General features: G+C 48.2%; 1 protein-coding gene across 4 annotated transcripts in view; it reads right to left on the bottom strand.

Annotated features, from left to right (window-relative positions):
• The window catches only part of LOC144157724 (lipase member H-like), a 219,323-nt gene that overhangs the window by 100,878 nt on the left and 96,434 nt on the right, over nucleotides 1–22,011 (bottom strand). For all 4 annotated transcript variants that reach the window (XM_077688502.1, XM_077688505.1, XM_077688503.1 and 1 more), the window contains exon 2: nucleotides 21,320–21,393. In XM_077688502.1, the coding sequence (XP_077544628.1) occupies nucleotides 21,320–21,368 (49 nt within the window). In that variant the 5' untranslated portion in view covers nucleotides 21,369–21,393. The remainder of the gene's footprint in view (nucleotides 1–21,319; nucleotides 21,394–22,011) is intronic.

The following is a 22,011-nucleotide window of genomic DNA, read 5'->3' as shown; positions in this document are numbered from 1 at the left end:
GGAATACTCAGTTCAATCCGCACAAAATCGCCAGTTTTGCGCGCATTTCCACATTTATGTAATTGCACCAGTGAGCACTCTGGCCAGCGACGCGCATAGAAACCGAAACCCGCCTTGACGTGCCGCGTCACAACCGCCCGCTTTATTCATCCAATCAGGGATGACTCTAATATGACACCTTAAAACACGTGGTATAAAGACACAAATAATACTTCTGCACCAGACAACTGAAATACCTTAGGTCGAGCGAAGGTACCTTAAATTACAGGATAACGCAGCATGGGCCACTGCATTATAAAACAGCGTAACCGGACGAGCAGCGGCGCTGAAGGTAGAAAAGACTGTGACGCAATTTACCAACCTAATTAGAGAGCTGCAAACAGGCGACAGAGCAGTATCACATACGATCCGGCGTAGGTTGCCATAAAGAAGTGAAAGGACTAGGGGAACATTGTCATTTTTTAATGCTTCCAATTGAGGCAACCACACCTACGCAGAAGTTAGTTAAGGAAGGGAACTACTCGTGCTCTGCCAGTAATTCAAGGATGCCTCTTTTAACATGGCATGGAGCAGGAACATGCAGGCGCGCGCGCATGCACGCACACACACACACGCACACACACACACACGAACACGCGCACACACACAGACGCACACGCGCACACCCAAGAACGCACTCACACAATGTTTTTTGTAGCACTAGTATTCAGTGCTAAAGGCACTCGTTGCAGCATTCGTGTTCTGTCAAAGCATTGGCAAAGTGGGTGGGGCTGATGGTTTTTATAAGGAAAGCTTCGTTAATCCGGGTGCAGGCACAGAATACTCCGTTTAGTAAAATCTTGTAGTGTAAACCGAACCTTTTAGCTTATCCATGGTGAAGCTTGTGTTATGTACAGTTGCGCGAAGTGATGGTGTAATCACGGGTTCGTTCCAAGGGGTGCGCAGAGAGGGATATGAAGAAAGTGTAAAGGCACATGCCACTGGACCATGATACAAGGAGAGTGGCTGTATCCAAGGTCACTGGGTATTCGCGTCTAGACTGGTGACATCGACGAGGAGCATTGCATTCTAATATGCGTTCACTGCGTGCTCTCTTTAGAAAAACCAAGCTATCACCCCACAAGCGTCATTTAGCGTTGTACGACCTGGTAATATTTTCTTCCTGGTAAGATTTATTTTGCTGTCCCACTCTTCCTACACATGGAGGAGCCAGGGGCAGACGCTACTTCCCTTTCGTGTGCTGTTAACCTTTTCATGATGCCACGAAGCGATCGTCGTGAGCTTCCTTTGCACTTTATTGGGTTCTTTCAACGGTTCGTGAAGTGACCTAGACACAGTTATCCACTCACTGCATTCGCCAGATGCCAGTCGCGTGAGCTTGGTTTCTGCATACGTAACAAGGTTCTTACACCACCGGCTGTACTGTTATTGTTTGGAGGCTTCCATCACTCAAGCGTTTCACTGTCTGTGCAACCACCACAGCAGAATGGCAAGAGCGAAATCGCTTCTTCAAAGAGCACCTGTTTTAGCGTCTACACACAGGAGTGGAGCCTAACCGCGTGTGTGCTCGGTGGCAGGACTGTGCGCGTATCTTGGACAGAGCGACTGAGTTCTGGTGGCAGCACATGCTGCCGGGTATACAAGCCATCGTTAGCAAGACCCCGCATGCGACAAACCATATTCCCACCCTCGAAGTTCTCCATCTTCCAAGCGATGCGGTAAGCGTTCTTTGCTGTTGCGCCTAAGAAGACATTAGCTCTACGTGTGGCCCTTATTTAGGCAAGACAAGACATGCAGCAGCGTTCACTCTCATTGAAGACGGGAACGTGGTTCTCAGCTTTAAAAACGGCGCTATTTAAACAATAATGATGATGGGGATTCAACACATCATACCCCACAGACGGGAGTAAACATACTTCCGGCGCCGCAACATGCGTCTGGCACAAACGATTACGGGCATAAATGTCGTAGGGAGAAGTAGTAGTCGTAGTAGTAAACTTTATTGCAGCCCGAAAAGACGGTGGCATTTTTAAGTGGCGGACGGGGCGGTTCCCTGTTCATGGGGCCCGTATGCGGCCAGCAGTTCCTGGCTCCTGGCCGCTAGCACAAGTTGAGTCTGCAGGGCGGGGCTGGCCAGCAAGGTCTTCCATTGCCCGTGGAGTGGGGGGGAGTGGAGGGGAGGTAAAGGTGCCTGGGGTTTAGTGCACTCTGCGATTATGTGTGCAAGAGGGTCAGTGCTATTGTTGTAGAATGGACACGTTTCCTCTTCCTTCTCGGTATACATTCTATGTCACAGGACGGGCTGCGTGAGCGACCCCGCCTGTATTCTCCTGAGTATATTTTGCTGGTCCCTAGTCAGGGTGCGGTGTGGCTCAGGGAGGGTGCACCGCTCTTTTCGGTATCATCTTGTTATATCTCTGTATGTAAGCACTGGGGTTGGGGTGTCTGCATCGTGCCCTTCCCTCAGGGTCATTGCGCGGGCGTGGTAGTCGGCGATGGTGTTGCCGGCTACCTTTGAGTAAACGGGCACCCACGTGAGCCCTCTGGCTCTCCCCGGTACTCGTTTCTTGGAGATGGTTGCAGCCGCCACTGAGGAAATCGTGCCCCTCCGGTATTTTCCGTACGCTCTTTTGGAGTCGGTGACCACTACCTCTGTCCCCGATTGAACGAGTGCTACGGCTATGACCACTTCGCCGTCGTTGGGTCTTTAGTCTTAACTGCAGCGCTGGTAACAAGCCGCTCACTGTCGGTTACGACAGCTGCCGCACGGTCGCTGCCTTGCTGTAGTGAGGTGTCGTGTGGAGCACTCTTGGGTGTCCGTCTAGTTGCTTGGGAATGGTTAGTGCTCTTGCATCTATCCTGCCATCGTCGTTCCCCGGGGTCATGTTACGGGGACAAGGCTTTGTGTGTATGACCTCTTTCCATTCCTCGGTCAAGGGCGCTGTTGTTGGTATTGGCTCTATGCGACATCCTATTTTGTGGAGTATTACGAGTCCGTTGGTCGTTTGGCTTAGTCGGACGCGCTCACTGGATAGATGGGCTTCTGTCAACTCATCGACCATGTTGTGTAAGCCCATGGCTTGCAACCGGTTGGTTAAAGAATAAATAGGCATGCCCAGGGTCATTTGGTTGCCTTACGGATAATTGCGTCTATAGAATTCTTCTGCGTTTTGGTGAGACTGAGGTATTGTAACGAATATGTAATTCCTCAGATTATGAAGGCTTGTACCAGTGGAATGGCGTCGTTCTCCTTCAGGCCTCTGTTCCTTCTATCCACCCCATCGAGCATGGATAGAATTTTGTCTGCGCTGTTCTTAATTTTGCCTACTGCAGCATGCGAATTGGCGTTGCTTTGCAAGAGGAGACCGAGGATCCAGCAATCCTCTGTTGGTTTGATCACCGTACTATTTATTGTGATGGAAATGGTTGGTGGCGGGGTCTTTTTGGGTCTTTCTAGCAGGACCACCAGGAGGTTAGACTTCTGTGGTGCACAGCTCAGTCCGCATGACTTGGCATACTCGTGGACTGTGGACGCTGCCAGCTGGAGAGTTTCTTCAATCCACGCATACAATCAGGTTGCCTCCGTCGATGTCGTGATGTCATGTACATAAAAGGCATGTCCTATGCCTTCTATGTGCTCGAGCATGCGGGGCAGGGGTAGGAGCGCCAAATTAAAGAGCAGGGGTGATAAAACTGTCCCCGGACAGGTTCCCCGCTCCCCTAACTTAATAGGGTACGACCTTTCGCTGCCAACCGCGATGCTAGCCGTTCTTGCGGCGAGAACGTTCTTGACATAACCGTAGGCCCCTTGTCCGCACCTCGTCTTGTTCAGGTTTGTAAGTATGCTGGCGTGCGTGTCGTTGTGGAATGCCCCCTTTAGGTCGAGGCTAGGATTGCCCTTGGGCTGTTTCGGGTAGCCTTCTTGATGACCAATTCCTGTAGTTAGAGCATGATGTCTTAAGTGGAAAAGAGCTCCCGAAAGCCGAACATGGTTCCAGGCATTTGTCCCCTTTCCTTCAAGAGGGCTTGTAGTCTGCACAGGACCATCCTCTCCATACCTTTTCCAACGCAAGAGGTTAGCGAGACGGGGCGCATGTTTACAATGGTAGCGGCTATGCCGGGTTTAAAGATAAAGCGAACTTGAGCCTCATTTATTTCCGGCGGTAGCTGCAAGCTCTCCCATCCGTTGTTATTATGCTCCAGGAGAGCCTGCGCCGTCTAAACGCTCATGTTGGTTAGCAGTTCGTATGTTATAGCGTCCTTTCCTGGGGCGCTCTTCTTATTGCTGTCGTCGATAGCTAGCCAGAGCTCCGAGATGGTGAATGGCATTTCCAGGTCTTCTTTTTCTGGCCCCTCATATCGCTCCGGGGTTGGGTACTGTATTTTTTTCCGTTTGGAGATATTTGTCTGCTAAGGCCTCGAGTAGTTTGCTGCCATCACCGCCGTACATGTTTACCACGTTTGTCAACGTGCGGTTGGTTACTGTTTTTTACCTGTAGGGTCGATGAGGTATCGTAACAACCTTCATGTCTTCCCCACTGACAGTTGGCCTTGAAGGGTGTCGTATAGTTTCAGCTAATGTTTTTTTCTGACCTTTGCTGCATAATCCGATATTTGCGTGTTTAGTAGGGCTATGCCGCGGGCTAGCTTTCTGTTTCGCCTCTGCCGCTTCCACCTTTTGGTTAACGAGAGTCGGGCTGCCCACATCCAAATGAGTCTTGTTTTGACAAAATACGTCTGCGTTGTCGTCGTGATTGTTTGCGTGAACTTCTCGAGTGCCTGTTTCTGTTTGTCAGCCCACCCCTTGTATAACTGTCCTTCTGTTATTGCGTCATCGGGTTCCTCCTCGACATCCTCTTGCTGGGTGTATTTTCGCATCTTATCCCAATCAGTGATTCGTGCTTTTCCTAACTTGGCTTGTAAGTTAGGTCCCCGTATCGTGATGGTGATGATGCTGTGGTCTGATCCCAGGTCTTCGTCGTCGCTCTTCCATGTCACGTCGAGCGACCCACTCAGCTACTACAGGTCGGGTGTAGCGTCTCTTGCGACGTTGTTCCCTCTTCGCGTTTTAATCCCTGGGTCGTTCATTAGGGCTATGTCTTGGTCCTCCATTGTTTTGACGAGAGCTTTGCCTCTCTTCGATTGGAATGTAAACCCCCATTGCGTGTGCGGGGCGTGGAAGTCGCCGAGGATCAGGAGCGGCCTGGTCCTCTTCACCTCTTGCACAACGCGGTCGAAATCATATTGCTTCTGCAATGGTCTGCAGTAAACGCTCATTATGAATCCGTTACTCTTGCTTCCGATTTCTCTTGCATGTACTTCTATGAGTGTGTGTTCACATCCTGCCTGAGCCGTGACGTGTTGGGTGGCCGTTACGTGGGTCTCTACGAGGATTTCAGTGCCCATTCCCGTAGGGTTGGTGTAAGTACCCTACCCAGGGATTTTCGGACTTCCCTTTGTTTTCTGTAGTGCTATGATGGCAGGTCGATTTTCTACTGTATTCATGTATAACATAAGCTCCGTATCTTCGTTTAGGATGCCTCTGCAATTTCATTGGAATATCGCTGTGGGGTCCCTGGTGCCCCCTTGCTTACTGTACCTGTTTGTTTTCTGCTTCATCTTTTTTTATCATATCGAGCCGGCCACGTCGTTTTGCTATGCCCACTTAAATCCTTTCCATCCCGTCGCGTTTCAGCGATGCATATTTTATCCTAACTTCCATCGCAGAAACTCGCGATGCCACTCTTTCCTGTTTTGCTTCTAGTGTGTTAAGGCAGTCTTCTATCCGTCCTAGCACCGTCGGGATCGCATACTCCCCTTGACTGAGTTGCATTTGTTCCCGGGCTTTTGACGGTTGTGCGATTTTCTTGTTTGATGGTGCTTCTTCGGCCTTCATTGGCTCCTGCTTCTGTTCTGGCTGCTCTGACATGTCGTTAGTCGGGGGGCGACCTCCTGCGGGAAAGTTTGCGCGGTCTTTCAGCGGTAGCTGCTGTCGCTTTCTGACCATTTGTGGTAGCCTGCCCTGACTTGGCAACCAGCTTCTCTATCTTGCTCACAACATTTCTGATTTGAGCGTTCTGCTCTTGTATTTGGGCATTTTAGCGCGTAATAATTTGGTTTAGTTCTACGATTTCTGCATTTTCCTTAGGGGTTGTCTCTGGTGGGGGGGGGGGGGGTAGGGGAAGTGAGGGGGAAATTCATTAGCGAACGTGCGAGTATTGGGAGACCCGCTAGCCCAGCCCACCTTCGTGTCTGCTAGTCGGCGTTGGTCTCCGGGTCCTCCTTGGGATCTCGACCACTTCGTCTGGCTCCGCACCTCCCCGTTCCCGGGTCCGCTCCGCCATCTCGAGCCGCCCCTTGTGGTTAACGCCGCTCGTTCCGCCCTCTCTCATCGGCGGCCGCCGCCCTTCATCGACATCGACCGGAAGCGTCCTTGACGGCTACCTGCGCCGCCCCCAAGCCGATACTTTGACCCAGAGCGGATGCGCTGGAGACCGTCAGCGCTCTTAGCGGGGGTCTTGGATCTTGATCTGCCGCTGCGTTGGGGTCCGCCTGCAGGACCTCTAAGGTCCCGGCTGCGTCCTCATTGCTGCTGGTCCTGCTGACTTCGTTGCCATCTTATCTGGCGAACGATGTACGAAGTCTTGTATTTAGCTTGACACACTCGGTTGGCTGTGAGATAGTTTCCGCCGTACAGTCTGCAGTTGGGTTCGCAGGTGTGGTTATCCGCGGCCCGGCTACTCCACATTCCGTACAAATCTTGTTGTTGTGGCGGTGCACACATCCATACGGTGCCCCAGTCTGCCGTACGCATGGCAGGCCTCGATGTATTTGCGGTATAATGTGCACTCACTCCATCAAGAGGTTGCCATATCGTATGTATCTTGGCACCTTTCGCTTCGCAAACGCGCTAACCACACACCGAGACCTACCGATGCGGTTGGCCTGGAGTCCCGTCGGGTTGTAGTCTTGAACTACCTGTTCTTGGATATCCTAGGCTCCGCGGACGTCAATTCACTCCACGGAAGTGTAGCGGTCCGCATTCTCCCGTCTTGGTGTGCTGATTGCAAGGATGTTCTGGTGGCTGTTTGGACACAGCACGTCTTCTGTTGAATGTTCTGCTGCGATCTGCGCCGCCGCCGTCAAAGCCCTGCAGAGCTCTGCTCGAGTAACGTCGACGACACGGAGTCCTCCACGCGGCCGCATGGTTATCTTCATATCGCCGCTCGGGAGCTCCGGCATCCGTGCTCTCTTTAACGGCTTACTTTTGTTAATGGGCGGGCGGCATGGCCACTCCTCGCCGCCGGCACCCGTCCTTGAGCTGCAGCTGCTGCCGCCGTTGACGTCAGGCGTGGCCTTGGCGCGCTCGCTACTGTTTCCAAGCGCCGATGGTAGGCCTAGCCCGTCGCCACCTGTCTTCTTGATTATTTCTCCTTGCCAATCGCCACCCGTCTTCTTGATTCTTTCTCCTTGCCGTCCTCCATCCATTTCATCTTTTGCATGTCTGTGTATAAATCTCCACGGCGTCTACTTCCACACGCATGGCCGTGGATATCTTTCTGAGCGGGTGTTCTCCTAGCGCCGCTCCGAAAAGGGGACCCGCCGATATCGTGCCGCGCCCACGCCTTCTCCGGCGTGGCCGAAATTGAGGTTAGGGTTAGCGTGGCGGCTCCCGTCGATTTTCGAAAAAGCTTCACGAAATCTCTAAAAATGGTGGCCCACTTGTGATTTTCAGTTCCACATGGCCGGATAACCTTCCCGGATGTTGTTATGACAAATTCTTGTCACGTTAGGTCAAAATATCGCCACACAGAGTGGGACGCTACGAACGCGCCTTATATTGTTGACTCATTCAAATTACTGCTGACGAGCGCTCTCTCGTCAGCAGTTGCCACAAGTGCAACAACATTAACGTAACGCAAACTACTTAACGTCGTGCGCCCCCGGAAATGCTCTGCATTTGATCGTGCCCCTCGCGAGGGGGATGTTTCATTGCGTCTTCTCTCGGTCGCGGGACCCGTGGCGCCATCTGGCGGAGGCGCGGCACAACTCGTAGCACTTTGAAAAGATGAGCGCCAGCCAGCTGTGTGTGTGCGTGCCGCACTTGTACAAATGGCGAGTGCATTGGCTGTCCACAGAGCAAAGCATTCGTGCAAGTAAGCCGTTGCAGTCAGTCAGTCAGTCAGTCATTCAGTCAGTCAGTCAGTCAGTCAGTTAGTTAGTTAGTTAGTTAGTTAACAACTCCGCAAGCATTTGCGTTTCTGTTTTTGCTTCCCAAATCCCAGCACACTTCGTAGCCCGCCGTGAAGGTTCAAATGTAGAGAAAGTTCATGGGTGCGGTGGCTTGGTAACTAGGAGCACTAACTGTTTCTGGGGTGCAGGGGAACGGGTGGCTCCGATGAAGACTCGCCGTCCTAAAAGGTACCTGAATCTTGTCGGCTCGAAAGGCTTCTGAATTATTTTACTCCCTCTGGCGAGGTAATGATTGGATAGGCAATACAACCGGGGTCATAACCTTTGGTTGTACCTGTCCAAGTCGGTAATGGTCACGTGACATTCGTTGGACTTGTACCCTTTCTCTTCCATCGGTGCCTCAAACTTCGTTGCAGCTTGAAAAGGGCCGAGCATCGTAATGGTGGTCCAAAGGACACAGGATATGTACGGGTATTCGCATGAAGAGACTGCAGGTTTCACACTTTCGACGCCGATGGTGCATGTCTTTAGCAGAAGGCGATACGCCCTTGCGCGATTTGCTTGCAATCTTGAACCCTCTTGTGCGGCAGCTGGTCATCAGGGGTAAGCGGCGTTCGTATGGGCGGTTTACAGGTTTCAGCTTCTGTGTTTTGCTCTTAGGAACTGTATTCTATGGGGCAACAGTGTTTGCAAAAATCAGCCGTAGGGAAACTCCAGGCTGACTTCGCTTTCTCTGATAAGAGCCCTGCCCACGAGTAGCAATGTTATCACGGACAGGCTTTATGCAGAGCGCAGTTACTGGGCATACACTATCAAGCCGACCTTCTTGAAACGCAATAGGGGCTGATGAATAGTCCCATACACGAATAGGCGCGGCATTGAGGTGTCTAGGCGAGCCTTCGCCGTACATGAAGTCTTTGAAGAAGATGTACTCAAACCGACCTGGTAGCGGCTCCATGCGGGTTTCTTCAGGAGCTTGCGCTACTTGCGCTGTGTTCGATTCGATAGCGACCTGTTCTGTTTCCCCACGCTCCAAGGTTGATGGTAAGTTCTCATCTTTACCTTTCACAGCCTTGGGAAGGCTTTCGGTTAGCGAGCACAAGAAGTCTTTGGGCGCTTCGAGTAGGACTGCCAGTTCGGAAAATGATGTAGATTTGATGTCTAAAGGCAGCTTGTTTTCGAGGAACGGTAACCAATGTTGAAGGTAAGCGTTAGCTCTAAAACGCCGAGAGTGTATCGAGCCGCATGCTCAACCTCCTGCCCAATTTCCTCTTCAATTAAGTTAAATCTATCAGAATCCGATTCTACTAGGTCGCTTGAAATTTGTTGGAGGTTCTCTAAGCTTGCAGTTTTGCTACGTGGCGATTCATTGTAGAATATTCAGTCAGTAAGTATTCATTTGAAATCAGCATGACTATACTTCCGACAACAAACGAAGAGCGACCAGCTCAGCAGCTTGCTCTTCGGCAGCGGTACTGTGTGTACCAAGCATGGTGGACTGGACGGGACGCGGTGTGTCTGCGTTGGTTGAAGAGTTGCGGTCGGTTTTCGCCGGTCCACAGGGGATGGTCGCGCCCTCTGTAGGACGAGCACCCATCCCTCGAGGCCGACGGTAGGAACGCCAGTGTTGCCGTCAGTGCCTTCGAAGGAGTCGTTCGTCCCCATTCTGTCGCTATTACCCATGGCTCTAGGTGGCTCAGGATGTGTCGGCGGTTCAGGGTTTTGGAGTTGACTTGTCGCAAGCCACTGCCATCCGTGCTGCTCTCCCCGTCAGTCCCTGGTCTTCTCCTGCGTTTGTCGGCATGAAATGTTAAGGCAAGAGGAGACAGGCAGCAGGGTTCGGTGTCATGGCTGACCAGAACGCGGTTCTCAGCTATAATGACAGTGCTATTTACATGATGCTGACGATGGGGATTCAACGGAACATACCCAACGGAGGGGACTCAAGAGCCTTGGTGCGCAAGGGAAGGTATTCTACCGCTCAAGAGTGCGAAAAAGAAAGGAGCATCTCGGAAGGTGTGGACATTTTACCGAGGAAAAAAGTGCCTACTTGTAGCCTTCGCGTTAGTCGCGCTGTGGACTTTTTACGCCACAATGAATTGTTCATTGTTCAGGCAGACAAGGTAGGTGGCTTCGGTGCTTTCTTTGCTGCTGACTATCGGACTAGGGCAAATCAGGCAATAAGCAACCTTTTCAATAGCTGTAACAATGTAAAGTTCGCCAAACTTAAATAAAACGTCCTAAGCCTATCGGAAAGTATGATGTAAGAGTACCTGTCACGTTCCATAGCCAGCAAAGAAAGCTACGCTTGAAGATATTCTTCTCGGTTGAAAAGCCACAGAACAGATTTCCCATTTCGGGATATTGTCTCGGAGAACGGAGCATGGCAAAAGCCTCTTGCGTTGCTTTTGCCGCAAAAGCTCAAGCTTTTAATAGTTCACGATCCCTTCATGGTAAAAGATTCTCACAATGTATTAGGCTTTTTCAAAGCCAACGACGAAGGCCTTTCAGCGTATTCTAATAATATTAAAGACCTTTTTATTCGCTTCTTCTGAAGAGCTTCTCAATTGCGTTCAAAGCGCAATGGACAACTTCCGTGTTGTGGGGTTCCAGAATTCTGCTGGTATGACGGACGCGTCCTTTCTAGAGCTTTTAAATTTTTACCTTTCATCTACGTTCATTTCATTGATCTAGCTCGGGTCATGCATTGCGCCTATTTTAGCTAATTTGTTTTTAGCCTGTCACGATCGTGTTTAAAGTGAACCTTTATCCAGGTCGAATGTAAAATGCGTTTTTGGGTATGCAGACGACTTCCTCATAGATTTAAATTGTGAAACTGCTAACGTTGTCGAATCAGTTTCGCGTGTCACGGGTATTTTCAACGACTGTCTGACGTCTTTAGAATTGACGCACGAGGTTCCACTCGGCGGTTCTCTCACGTTTCTTGGTGTGATATTTATTATTGCTCAAGAACGTGTGTATTGGGTGTACGAGCACCGTGCGTCAAAACCGCTGATTCCTTATCCGTCTAACTGCACCAAACTGGTAAAACGTGGTATTGTCAAGTCGGGTCTAAAAAATTCCTGCTTGAAGTCGTGTACATACAGCAGAAAAAGCTTCATGGCTCAAATTGATGATGAAGGTTTAAGTTTAATGGCGCAAGGCCGACATGGGCAAAGAGCGCCCAACACAAAGTTTAATTGATGAGGAGGGAACATTAATAAAATCAGTTAAAGGCTATGAGTACGGCTGGTGCAAATGGCCAGGGTGAATACCAAGAGTGGTTAAAAGATAAATAAGGTGGCTGGTGTATAGGACCAGGGGTAAAACTATGGGTGGTATGAGATGAGTTGTAAGAAGTGATCTTCAAATAGTAACTTAAAGGTGCGCTGAACAGAAAGCATGGCATCGTCTCCTAAAAAGTATGACGGGTGTAATGGAATATGTTGCCTGTAGAGTTCTCTGAAGTGTTTGCGTCGTGTAATGTCGAGTGCTTTGCATTAAATGAGCATGTGTATCACGAATAGGCCCTCCCCGCACCTGCTACACAGGGATCATGGAGATCCCGCGAGCAGGTGCGAGTGCGTTACATGTGTATGGCCTATCCGTAACCTAGTGAAAGTAACTTCAATGTTCCTGTTGTGTGAGTCAGTGGTGCCAAGTGTGGTTTTATTACGTGTAGCTTGTTGTCTGTCTGTTTGCTCCAGTCAGCTTGCCAAGTTTTTCGGAGTTGGTGTCTTATGTGTGGCTTGAGGGCTGTGTAAGGTAGTGTTCTTATGTTTTCTGTGTTTCGTAGCGCAGCATTGGCGGCCATTTCATTCGCCAGTTCATTTACGCTAATGCCAGAGTGGCCTGGCACCCAACACACAGTCATCTTAAGGTTTGACGAATACGCTAGCATAATTTATTTGAAGACAAGAATAATGACATGGTTGTTCGATGCCTTTCCGGATGACAATGTATGGACGAAGCTCAGCAAATTTTTACGGATGATGGATTTAGGAATAGGACGCTCAACTATGTGACTTACTACCAGAAACATGCCATATGCTTCTGCCGTAAAAATACTTGTCTTTACTTTCATGGTTCTACCTGCTTCGAAATTGGGTCTATGCGCAGCACAAGACACCACAGTGAATGTTTTAGATGCATCACTGAAAAACTCTGCAGCACTGTATTAGTCCTGCAGATACATGAAATGCTGCAAAATCCCAGTTCTTGGTGTCCTGTTCCCATTGTACTGTACGAAAGACAAGTCACACGACACAGGATGAAGATGCCATGGTGCTACAAGATCAGTGTGAGATGATTTGATTGTGTCGAAGAAGGAGACCTCATGAATAGTCATCTCGTCCCTCACTCTCTGTGAGAAGGGAAGAGAAATTGATGGACGGTTTAAAAAGAGTTCAGTTGTGGATGTATATTAAAAAGTGGTTTAAAGGGATGGTTATCTATTTATGAGCTTTTGGAGGCATATAGAAGGTCAACATATGTTCTCTAGTACGATAAGCACCCTGTGTCGTACTCTGCATAAAGACTGTGAACAGGACTGGTACGGAATGCGCCACAAGACAGGCGAAGCCACAAGTGAAGCACTGGGTCGAGTATTTTCAGTGCTGTTTTTTATAAACAACCCATAAACCCATAAACAACACTCCCGTAGTCCAATCGGGACCCTACCCACACGGCATACAGGCGTAGCAGAAGTTGTTTGTCTGCACAGTATGATTGGTAAGACAGGACTTTTAGAATATTCATTGTTTTGAGGCATTTTTGTTTGAGTCGTTTTGTGTGAGGGATGAAAGTGAGTTTTTCGTCAAACACCACATCCAAAAACGTGTTCCTTTTTCACTGGGATTGAATCACTATTGAGTTTAATGTCAGGATTAGGCAGAATGCCGCGCCTTTTTTTGAATACAACACTGGTACTTTTTGCAGGATTAAGTCTGAAACTATTTTCTTCAGGCCAGCGAGAAAGTGTGTTTACCCCATACTGGACCTGACGTTCACATATAGAGATGTTACATGATTTGAAAGATATTTAAACGTCATCGACATAAACGAGGCACAAAATAGAGGGCGGCAGTGCCTTTCGGAGAGAGTTCATCTTAACGATAAACAACATGAAGCTCAAAACGCCACCTTGAGGTACGCCATTCTCCTGCACGTGAACATTTGATAGTGCCGACTCAACTCTGACATAAAATGCTCGGGAAGGCATGTAACTAGAGAGAGTGTTCAGCATGTTACCTGAAATACCAAAAGATTTTAAGTCTTTAAGAATGCCGTAGCGCCATGCCGTATCATAGGCCTTTTCAATATCAAAAATATCGTCATGCACTATTGCTTGTATATGTATGCATCCTTAATGTAAGCCTCTAAAGAGACAAGTTGATAATTTGTAGATCACCCCGCCCGGCAGCCAGCCTGGCAGCTCTCAAGAAGACCATTGTACTCTAGAAAGTACACGAGCCTCCTATAGAGGGTATTCGTTGAAAAGTTTAGAGGTAAATTTCTTCGCTTGGCAACACTGAAAATGGCCACAGACATGGCCGATGCGCCACGAACACGGCGCAGCCTGGGCCACTGCGGCCGCACGCCGAAGAAAAAAAAAGACACCGGCGTGCGTGATCTGCTCCGTTCCAATCCGATTCTAAACTGTGGCGCCAACAGAGATGTTATTAATCGTACTCACAGTGAACTCGACGCAATACTTTGCGTTCGGCGAAGAGTTCGTAACGTGAAACACAGTCATGTGTTTCACAGTCGTGGTTAGCACGGACAAGTGCCGCCATCCCGCGGAGCCCGACGTAACGAGCGCGCCGCCGGACGCCGATCGCGGAGGCCGTGGGGGCATACACACGGTTGCATTGAGGAGAACAGGGGTGCCTGATCTGCGGGCCTTGCGCACAACGTCGCCTAGCAAAAGACGCTTGGCCACAGATATGGCGGCGCAAACTTGGTTGCCTGCATGTATTCCATGCCATTGAATACCAAGGATTGATAATCTTCTCGAGCAGCTTGCACAGGCAGCTGGTTAGGGCGATGGCACGATAACCAGCAGGGGAAGACGGATCCTTTCCCTAATTCAGAAAAGCCACTACGGTGGCCTCCTTTCAAGACCCTGTAAGGTGCCCCGAAAGCCATATTTTGTTGTAGAGGTGCAAAAGTGTTTCAAGTGTGTCTGCGTGTAATTGTTGTATCATACTTTATGTAATGTTGTCTGCGCCTGGAGCTGAAAATTTACAAGTACTGAGTGCGATCTTCAACTCTTGAAGTGAGAAGGGGGTGTTATAAGGTCAAGTCGACTTATTACTATCTCGCAAGGACTTCTTCTCACAGGATGTTTTGTGTTTCATGAAAGGGTTTGTGTAGTGCATAGCTGGGAACGTGTTGGAAGTGTTGTGCGAGTCTGTTAGCCGTGTCTTCTAGTGCGTCCCTTGATGTACTGACCAGGGGCCGGCTATGTGTATGTTGCCCTTTAAGTTTACGCATTCTTGTCCATACCTTGTGAATGTCTGTGTATGAGTTGATGGAAATGAGGAAAGCGCGCCAACTCTCCCTTTTCGTCTCATGACGCACACGCTTTCGAAAGGCTTTTGCCCGTTTAAAGGAAATGTAATGTAATGGGCCTCTCGCGCCCGCCTGCAGTCCTCACTCCACCTGGGCCTCCTTGGGTTGCGGGACGCACTGGAGGCCTGGGGAATGGAGTTTTCGGCGGCGGCGAGGATATGCGCCTTGATGAGTTGGGCTGCTTCCTCCACGTATAGGTGTTTTATAGATGTGTGGTGTAGTTGAGATGTTTGTGTGAATGTGCTCCAGTTAGCTTTTGATTCCGTAAACCTTTTATGGGAAGATAGACTGCTTGGGCTTGTGCCTATATATGTTAATTAGGTGGGGAAATCGTAAGTACCATATTGGTCCGTGCCCACACCCCACTCAAGACATGGAAAGAGAACTGCGGAGCCAATAGCCCAGTCAAGATGTGAGTATGTATTGTGTCCTAAGTTATGGTATGTAGACTGTTGTTTGTTGAAAAGGCATGCTGTGGAGGATGTAAGAAACGTCTCTATCAGGCGACCTCGGACGTCCGTTCTGGAGGAGCCCCAAAGAGAGTTGTGCGCATTAAGGTTGCCTGTTAGTATGTATGGTTCGGGCAGCTGGTCAACCAGTGCCTCGAAATCGGAGCTCAGCAGCGCAAAATCAGGAAAGATGTAAATGGAGCATATTGTTATCAAGCTATTGAATATTATAGCACGGATCGCTACAGCCTCAAGGACAGTGTTTAAAGAAAAAGGGTGGCATGCTAATGATTTCTGGGGGACAATGGCCACACTGCCGGACGAGTGGGTGCAGCCAACCCTATCCTTTCTGAATACCAGGTACCTCTTTAAGAAATTTGTCTGTATGGAATTGAGGTGAATTTCTTGGAGACGCATGATACTTGGCTGACTGGCATGCAGCATCTCATACACATCGTCAAGGTTTTTAAGGCGGCCTCTGCTGTTACATTGGATGATGTTTTCTGCTCCGATTATTTACATTTAAGAATGGTTGGAGTGTGTGTGTGTTCATGTGTCGTCTTTCGGGGCTGTTACTCTCGGATTTGGCTTTTTGGGCCTTTCTCAGTATCGCCACTCAGTATCCTCGGTATCGCCACTACCGTCACCAAGATTGCTCAAGGTGCCCCTTGCGGGGTTCATGGCTCAAATTAACCGCCTGCTGTCTGCTGGGTACCAGCAACATTTGCTGACAGCAGTGGCTCGTGACTCATTGAAAGGGTTAAAACGTGGTGACCAAGACTGTCCGGGGATAAGGCGAACGAAAGAAAACTTTGTGGTGGTTCCTTATATGCACAGGGTTGCGCAAAACCTCAAGAACACGGGCATGCGCACAGGTGTTGAAGTAATTTTATCTGCGCCTAAGAAACTCTTCTAAGTTGTGTATGATGGTAAATGGTTAGGGGAAAGAAAAAGTGGGCTTCTGGAGAAACATAGGCAAAAATTTGTTCAATGTGATGAAGGTGTTGTTTATTCTCTCTCCTTGGATTATGGAACAACCCATATGGGCCAGACGCGTTGATGCCTGAATGGTAGGCTGCGGGAGCACAAGAACTTCGTAGGAAAGGGTGTTCTTTCGGGCCACCTAGGTTCGCACTGCAAATATTGTGCTTGCGTTCCCCTGCTCGGAAAGTGCGCAGTGGTTTTTATAAAAAAAGGGAAGCATACGCGAGAGGCTATCGAAGCACTCGAGATTGACCATCCTAATGAAAACTGCGTCAGCATGCCATCTGCTGCGCCGTCAAAAAAAGGGAAAACAGTATCTGGACCAATGAGCGTATAAAGAAGGGCGTGAGGTAAAAGTTTTGGTCACATTTTGTTGAACCTTTTTACTGGATTCGTCTTGGTTTATGTCTTTCTCGGCGGAATGAAAATTTGTTGTAGTTCAGCGCTTGTCCTGTCTTCTCTTCCTTGCGCGTCACCATCTTCATGCGCTGTTAACCCCTTCACTTGCCCGAAGATTTTTTTCCCTAGAGAGAATCCCGAGGCATCACCAGGAGCGGCCGTCGCATTCGAGACAGTTTACCCCACAGCCTTAGACATCATGGAATGGTTTCCATTGTTGCTGTGGCCATTCAGTGTGTAATTCGCGCCAAAGGCGAAGCAAGCCTTCTTGCTTCTGGAGTCAATGCCCTGGTACTTACAGTTTTGAGGGATGCCACCAGTATTACGAAGCCGTCAGCGCAAGCATGTTTATTTTTAGTACTAATTTATGCCTTTTTTAAAGATTACTAGCGCAATCTAGAATTTAGGACCACATTACAAGAAAACTCACTGGGAATCTTCCATGCTGTTTCCTACTGTCTCCCCCAACATAAATTTAATGTAGAGTCACTGTCTTTTTGTCTTATTTGTGCTGATGACATATTTAATGAGTTATAGCTTTCGACGCTGATATTGCTTTTTCAAGTGTCGTTAATAAGAGCTGCCTTCCCAGTTTGTGTGAAGCACTCACTAATGTACAGAAAGCCAGTATGTTTTAGGTGGTGGCAGCTATTCCGCCGCCGCCGCATTTCTTGCAGCTTTTCGTGCTAATGTCTGTCCCTTTTGATTTCTGGGTGTTACAGTCATATTTATTGTCTTGATTTAATGTTTCCAGTTTCAGTGGTCTCAGTTTCTTTGTTGCTTTTTGGGGGCCAACCCCCTCAGGAGCTCGGGATGTCAGCGTTTCATGTCGTCGGGGTAACCATCGTCTCATGTAGTCATGATACTAAAACACCGGCACACTCGTTTACGCATCGCGCTGGAAGTCTTCGTAGCTCGTATTAAAAAACACCGGGACACTTGTTTATAGCAAAGCTGTACTCCTCTAACCGCCAACGGTTTCATCTCCGTTGGCAAAAACACCAAGGCGCCAACAATACACTTATACACTGCATGCTTCGCCCCTCCCCAGGTTTCACGTTAGTACAGATGAGCAAGTTTTTTTTAAATTTTTCTCGATTGTGTCCTAATAGAAGCTTTGTCTCCTAGTAGGACCCGCTTTTATGCTGTTATATTTTATTTCAAAATTAGTGTTGAACGAACCGATTGTTATGTGATTTTTTCTTTGAAAACAAAGTCTGAGTTTGTTTATTCTTCTTTATCATGTTTTAAAATTACTTGTGCTTTCCTGTTTGCTTATAACTCTGCGCAGTAACGTCGTGGGGAGGGTGGGACATTAGCAGGACAAGCGAAAACACGCTGGCTAGCGAGGAATATCACAGCGCTTTTAGGGCGTAACGAAATGCTTTCCATGTGAGTGTAGTAGTACCCTCCTGCAGTATAGGGGAACGCCGCAGCCAATACAGCTTATTCACTCGTAAAAGAAGTGAAGAAATGCTGCCTTGAAGACGGTATTGTAATTCGCATACAGGTTGCAGGTACTTCACTTAGAAGGGAGTAACTCCTACGAGGAAAATTTCGCCTGTCGTTTTGGCGGACCACTGGCCACACCGCCACACCAAATGCTTGAAAAAGAAGTGAAATATGGATAAAAGCTTTTGCTCTTAGACAGAAGGCCACGCACTCCTCGACTGCTTAGAGTAGAAGGATGAATGACATGGGTTGTAAAATAAGGCACGTTCGCTAAAGCAGGTTTATTTTTTACTACCACTGGGTGTCAAAGGTTTAAAGGGCTGTTTCCTTTAGGAGCTTCCTACAAAACCGCTGATGTGGCTAACTGCATAGCAAAGCGCTACAATATTCAGGATTGTATGTTGTGAGATCACATTTATTATGCATACTAAAAACATACACGTTTCTAGTTTTTTTTTATGTACGTGGTTTATCAGGGATATCGCGAGTCGTCGACGGCAGACAGGCCTGCTAGGTTATGAAATGTACATTTTGAGTACAGTACGACTGTTCTGAAAACAAAACGGATGCAGTATTCTATAAAAATCTAATGAAACCCGACCTTTCAGAACCAAGTTATTAATGGCTGGCTGCTGGCTTTTCTACTCCTATTTCCCACGTTTGGCTGATTTACGGTGCCAAATGCTTAACACGCAGACGGAATGAATAGAGGATGATTCGGCGAGAACCTCGGCCGACCTTGAAGTGGTGTTATATCTGCGAAGAATATCGCAATATTTTCCACAAGTGGCCAATGAATGCGAAGTATGGATGACACTTCAAGCTCCCACTTTACATTCAAGCCAGTGAAGTGCATTTTAAAGAGACGGAGCGAGGATAAGCCAGGACTAAGTCGACTCTAAAGTTTGGGTCCTGGTAAAGATTGTGCTAACGATCATTTCGGCCTACGTAAAAAATGTCCATATCAAAATGTAGATAACAAATGCACCTAAATTATTCGGGGAGAAATCTCTGGGGTCCGCATGTACCAACGTCTAACAGCAACAAAGATTGCTCTGGTTTCCCTGCCAGCTGTTTGGCGTATACCTTTAAGTGAAGTCATTGTATGTACAACGTTTTCGTACTAATGCGGACACAGAGTTTGGGGAAGTGGTAGAAGCATTTAAATAAAATAAAGGCAGTACATTTGTATTTCAGAACATCAAAAGCAATATGACGGGCTAGATGGTCTGACATGGTAAAAATAAAATTGCGCTAAAAGGACAGGACAAACTGAACAACACACACTACGCAGCCCAGACTAACTGAGTGCGTTGATTTTCACGCCATATCTTCAACTATCAAGAAGGCACGTGAAAAGAAGTGAAGTTTAAAATGGAAAGCTACAACGACGAAAAAGCAATATTACAAAAAGCAAAACTACAAAAAGCCTACAAATGAAAGCGCACACTTTCACCATGACACACATTCCGCCTCCAGCAGATCATCAATAAACGCGATTACAAAAAAAAAAAAAGAAATGCAATTTCTTTGCCCAACAGCGATGCTGAAGCGACACAAAGGCGAATATCATCTGCGTGCACAATTTCACGCGCCTCTATTATTTCCCGCAAGAGCCTGTCACGGCTCCTAGAAAGCACATTAGTTGTTTCAAAAAATGGAGAACGCTTACAATAACGGCACTGAACGCCAAGACGACCACTTATCGATAATAATGTGCAATTTAGAGCAGCTGGAACAAGTCCACACATTTGTTTTTGTTTTCTATACTTTCCATTTTCTTTTGTTTTTTTTCTTCCAAATTGAAGAGCTTTGGATCGCTTCACTGCAGACGCGATTTAGTCATTAGAATGGTTAGTAGCAGCGAAGTTGAGAATTACCACGTGCCTTTCTCCATTGTGCCCCTGTATCATTTTATGGTTTCATCTGTCAGGATTTTCCCGCACGGTAAACATCTCGAAGTTGTGTAAATTGTGCTGAAGTTCTCTTTTTTGCGATATCATGCCCGTTGGCATAAAAACATATTACAGGAAGAGATGGGCACCCGTCTCTAGGAGGAAGACAAGAAGGGAGCGGTGGTGGGGTCGCCAGAGCCACCGCTGGAGGTCGGGGGGTCTTCCAGGATGGAGACCTGTGCCTCTCAGGTGTCACTTTCTGGCTGAGTTTAGTGAAGGACACGCCCATGTTAGGCGGTCTGCATCAGCTTGTGTTGCAGGAGCTGTGCAGAAGGGGCAGGTGTCATCCAACGGCGCTTGGTAGCGTGGTGGCCATGCCCGGGTCACAGCAGGTGAAAGCGCCAGTCCAACGCGAAGCCTGCGCAGCAAAACCTCTTCCCAGTGAGACAGTCTACTGGGGAGGTCCGTTCCACACGGTGGGATAAGGGCACGTGTGGCGCGACGCAGATCGTCTTTCCGTCGGAGAAAGTTGTCTATTGGAACGGTTTTTAACATTGGCAGCGGCCGAGGAATAGACGTAGGGTGACAAGCCCTACCCGCTGAAGTGTGAGCGGGGAGGGTATTCCACCGAACACACAAACGAAGGAGAGGGCAGGGGTACATGTCTAGTAGTGTGTAGATGTCCCTTGATATAGTACAATTGTTCGATACTTGGCGTAAATCCCGTATCGCCGCGGTGGAGTCCGTATAACGATGTAGAATGGCACTCACGGGGGCGGGCTGTAGGGCCGGCGTTAGTGCCTGTAGGCCATCCCGGATGGCTGTGAGCTCCGCCAGTAGAGACGGAAGGGTGCGGATGGTTTGGTAGAGGCAGGTTTGAGAGGCGTCAGGATAGACGGCACACTGCATCACAGTGGATAAAACGCCATCCTTGGCCCCAGCGTCGACGAAGGCCTCTACCGTCTTGTGCTGGGACTCTGCCGTCAGTAGTGACCTCTCACACATGCGTTTCCGGTAGATCGAGGGTGAAGTCGCGACTTCAACAGTTTACCTACAATCAGTTTACCTACAATCACCAGTTTACCTAAAAAAAAACCACTGACTCGTGAGTCAGTGGTCGATTGTAGGTAAACTGGTGATACAGCCACGGCGGCCTGGTTACAGCGCGATCTGGTGAGGCATGTCTTCATTACGCTGAAGCCCGTCATTTTGGCAAGACTGATAGCAGAGGTGTACGTTTGGCGAGTAACACACTCAAATGTTTAAAATTTGAAATATCTACATATTGATTTGCTCTCCTTGTATTAATAGGTGATCGCATTATTTCCGACCAGCCATTCTTCCTTGATGTCAACAGTTTTGTTTCGGACTTACCTGCTGTACACCTGTGTTTTGATCCCGTAAAGCTTGGTTTGCAAAGCATTCTGTGGAGTTTTGTTAAAATATTTCTGGAAGAAGAAGATATGGAAGGAATAAATCGAAAATTGTCAGCCAACTGATCATTCGCACCAGGCATGAGTTCAAACATACGCCTGCTTTCGGGAAAGATTGCTATAACGGGGTAAACAATATTATAATTAAAACATTTTGAATTTTGTTCATAATTTTAAGAAAGCGTCAATGAAAATCTTGTATGCAGGAACAAATTGTGCTCGTTTGCTAACATGGCCAAATTCTGCAAATACCAAGTTTCCATGTTTAGCATTGGCGCGAGTGAGCGCAGTTTGGTAGAAACAGCCCTCACGGACGTCGGTGAGCAAACAAAGTAGAATGATGCTTGCGAAAAAAAATCATGATGACCATATTAGATTTTCTTGGCGCAAGGGCATCAAAGCCAAGGACCGCGAGCACAATGATTGTGACCTGTCTGAGTCGAAAACATGAAATAGAATATTTGCGAAAAGAGTGTGTCAAGACGCAAATAAGTCCAGTTTGGGTACAGTTTGGGAAAACTTCGTGCCCAGGTAAATCCATTTCGTTCCGGTTCAGTTCCGGTTCGACTAAATCATGGGGCCGAACCGGTGTGTGAAGCGGTTCAATGCTTTGAGTTATAAGTAAAGTGAGAA

The sequence above is a fragment of the Haemaphysalis longicornis genome, unplaced genomic scaffold, assembly GCF_048455015.1.
Source record: "Haemaphysalis longicornis isolate Haplotype H1 unplaced genomic scaffold, Haemaphysalis longicornis Haplotype H1 scaffold_10, whole genome shotgun sequence".
Taxonomy (NCBI): domain Eukaryota; kingdom Metazoa; phylum Arthropoda; class Arachnida; order Ixodida; family Ixodidae; genus Haemaphysalis; species Haemaphysalis longicornis.
The sequence above is the reverse complement of the archived record's forward strand: the minus strand, read 5'-3'. Positions and strand labels throughout refer to the sequence as shown.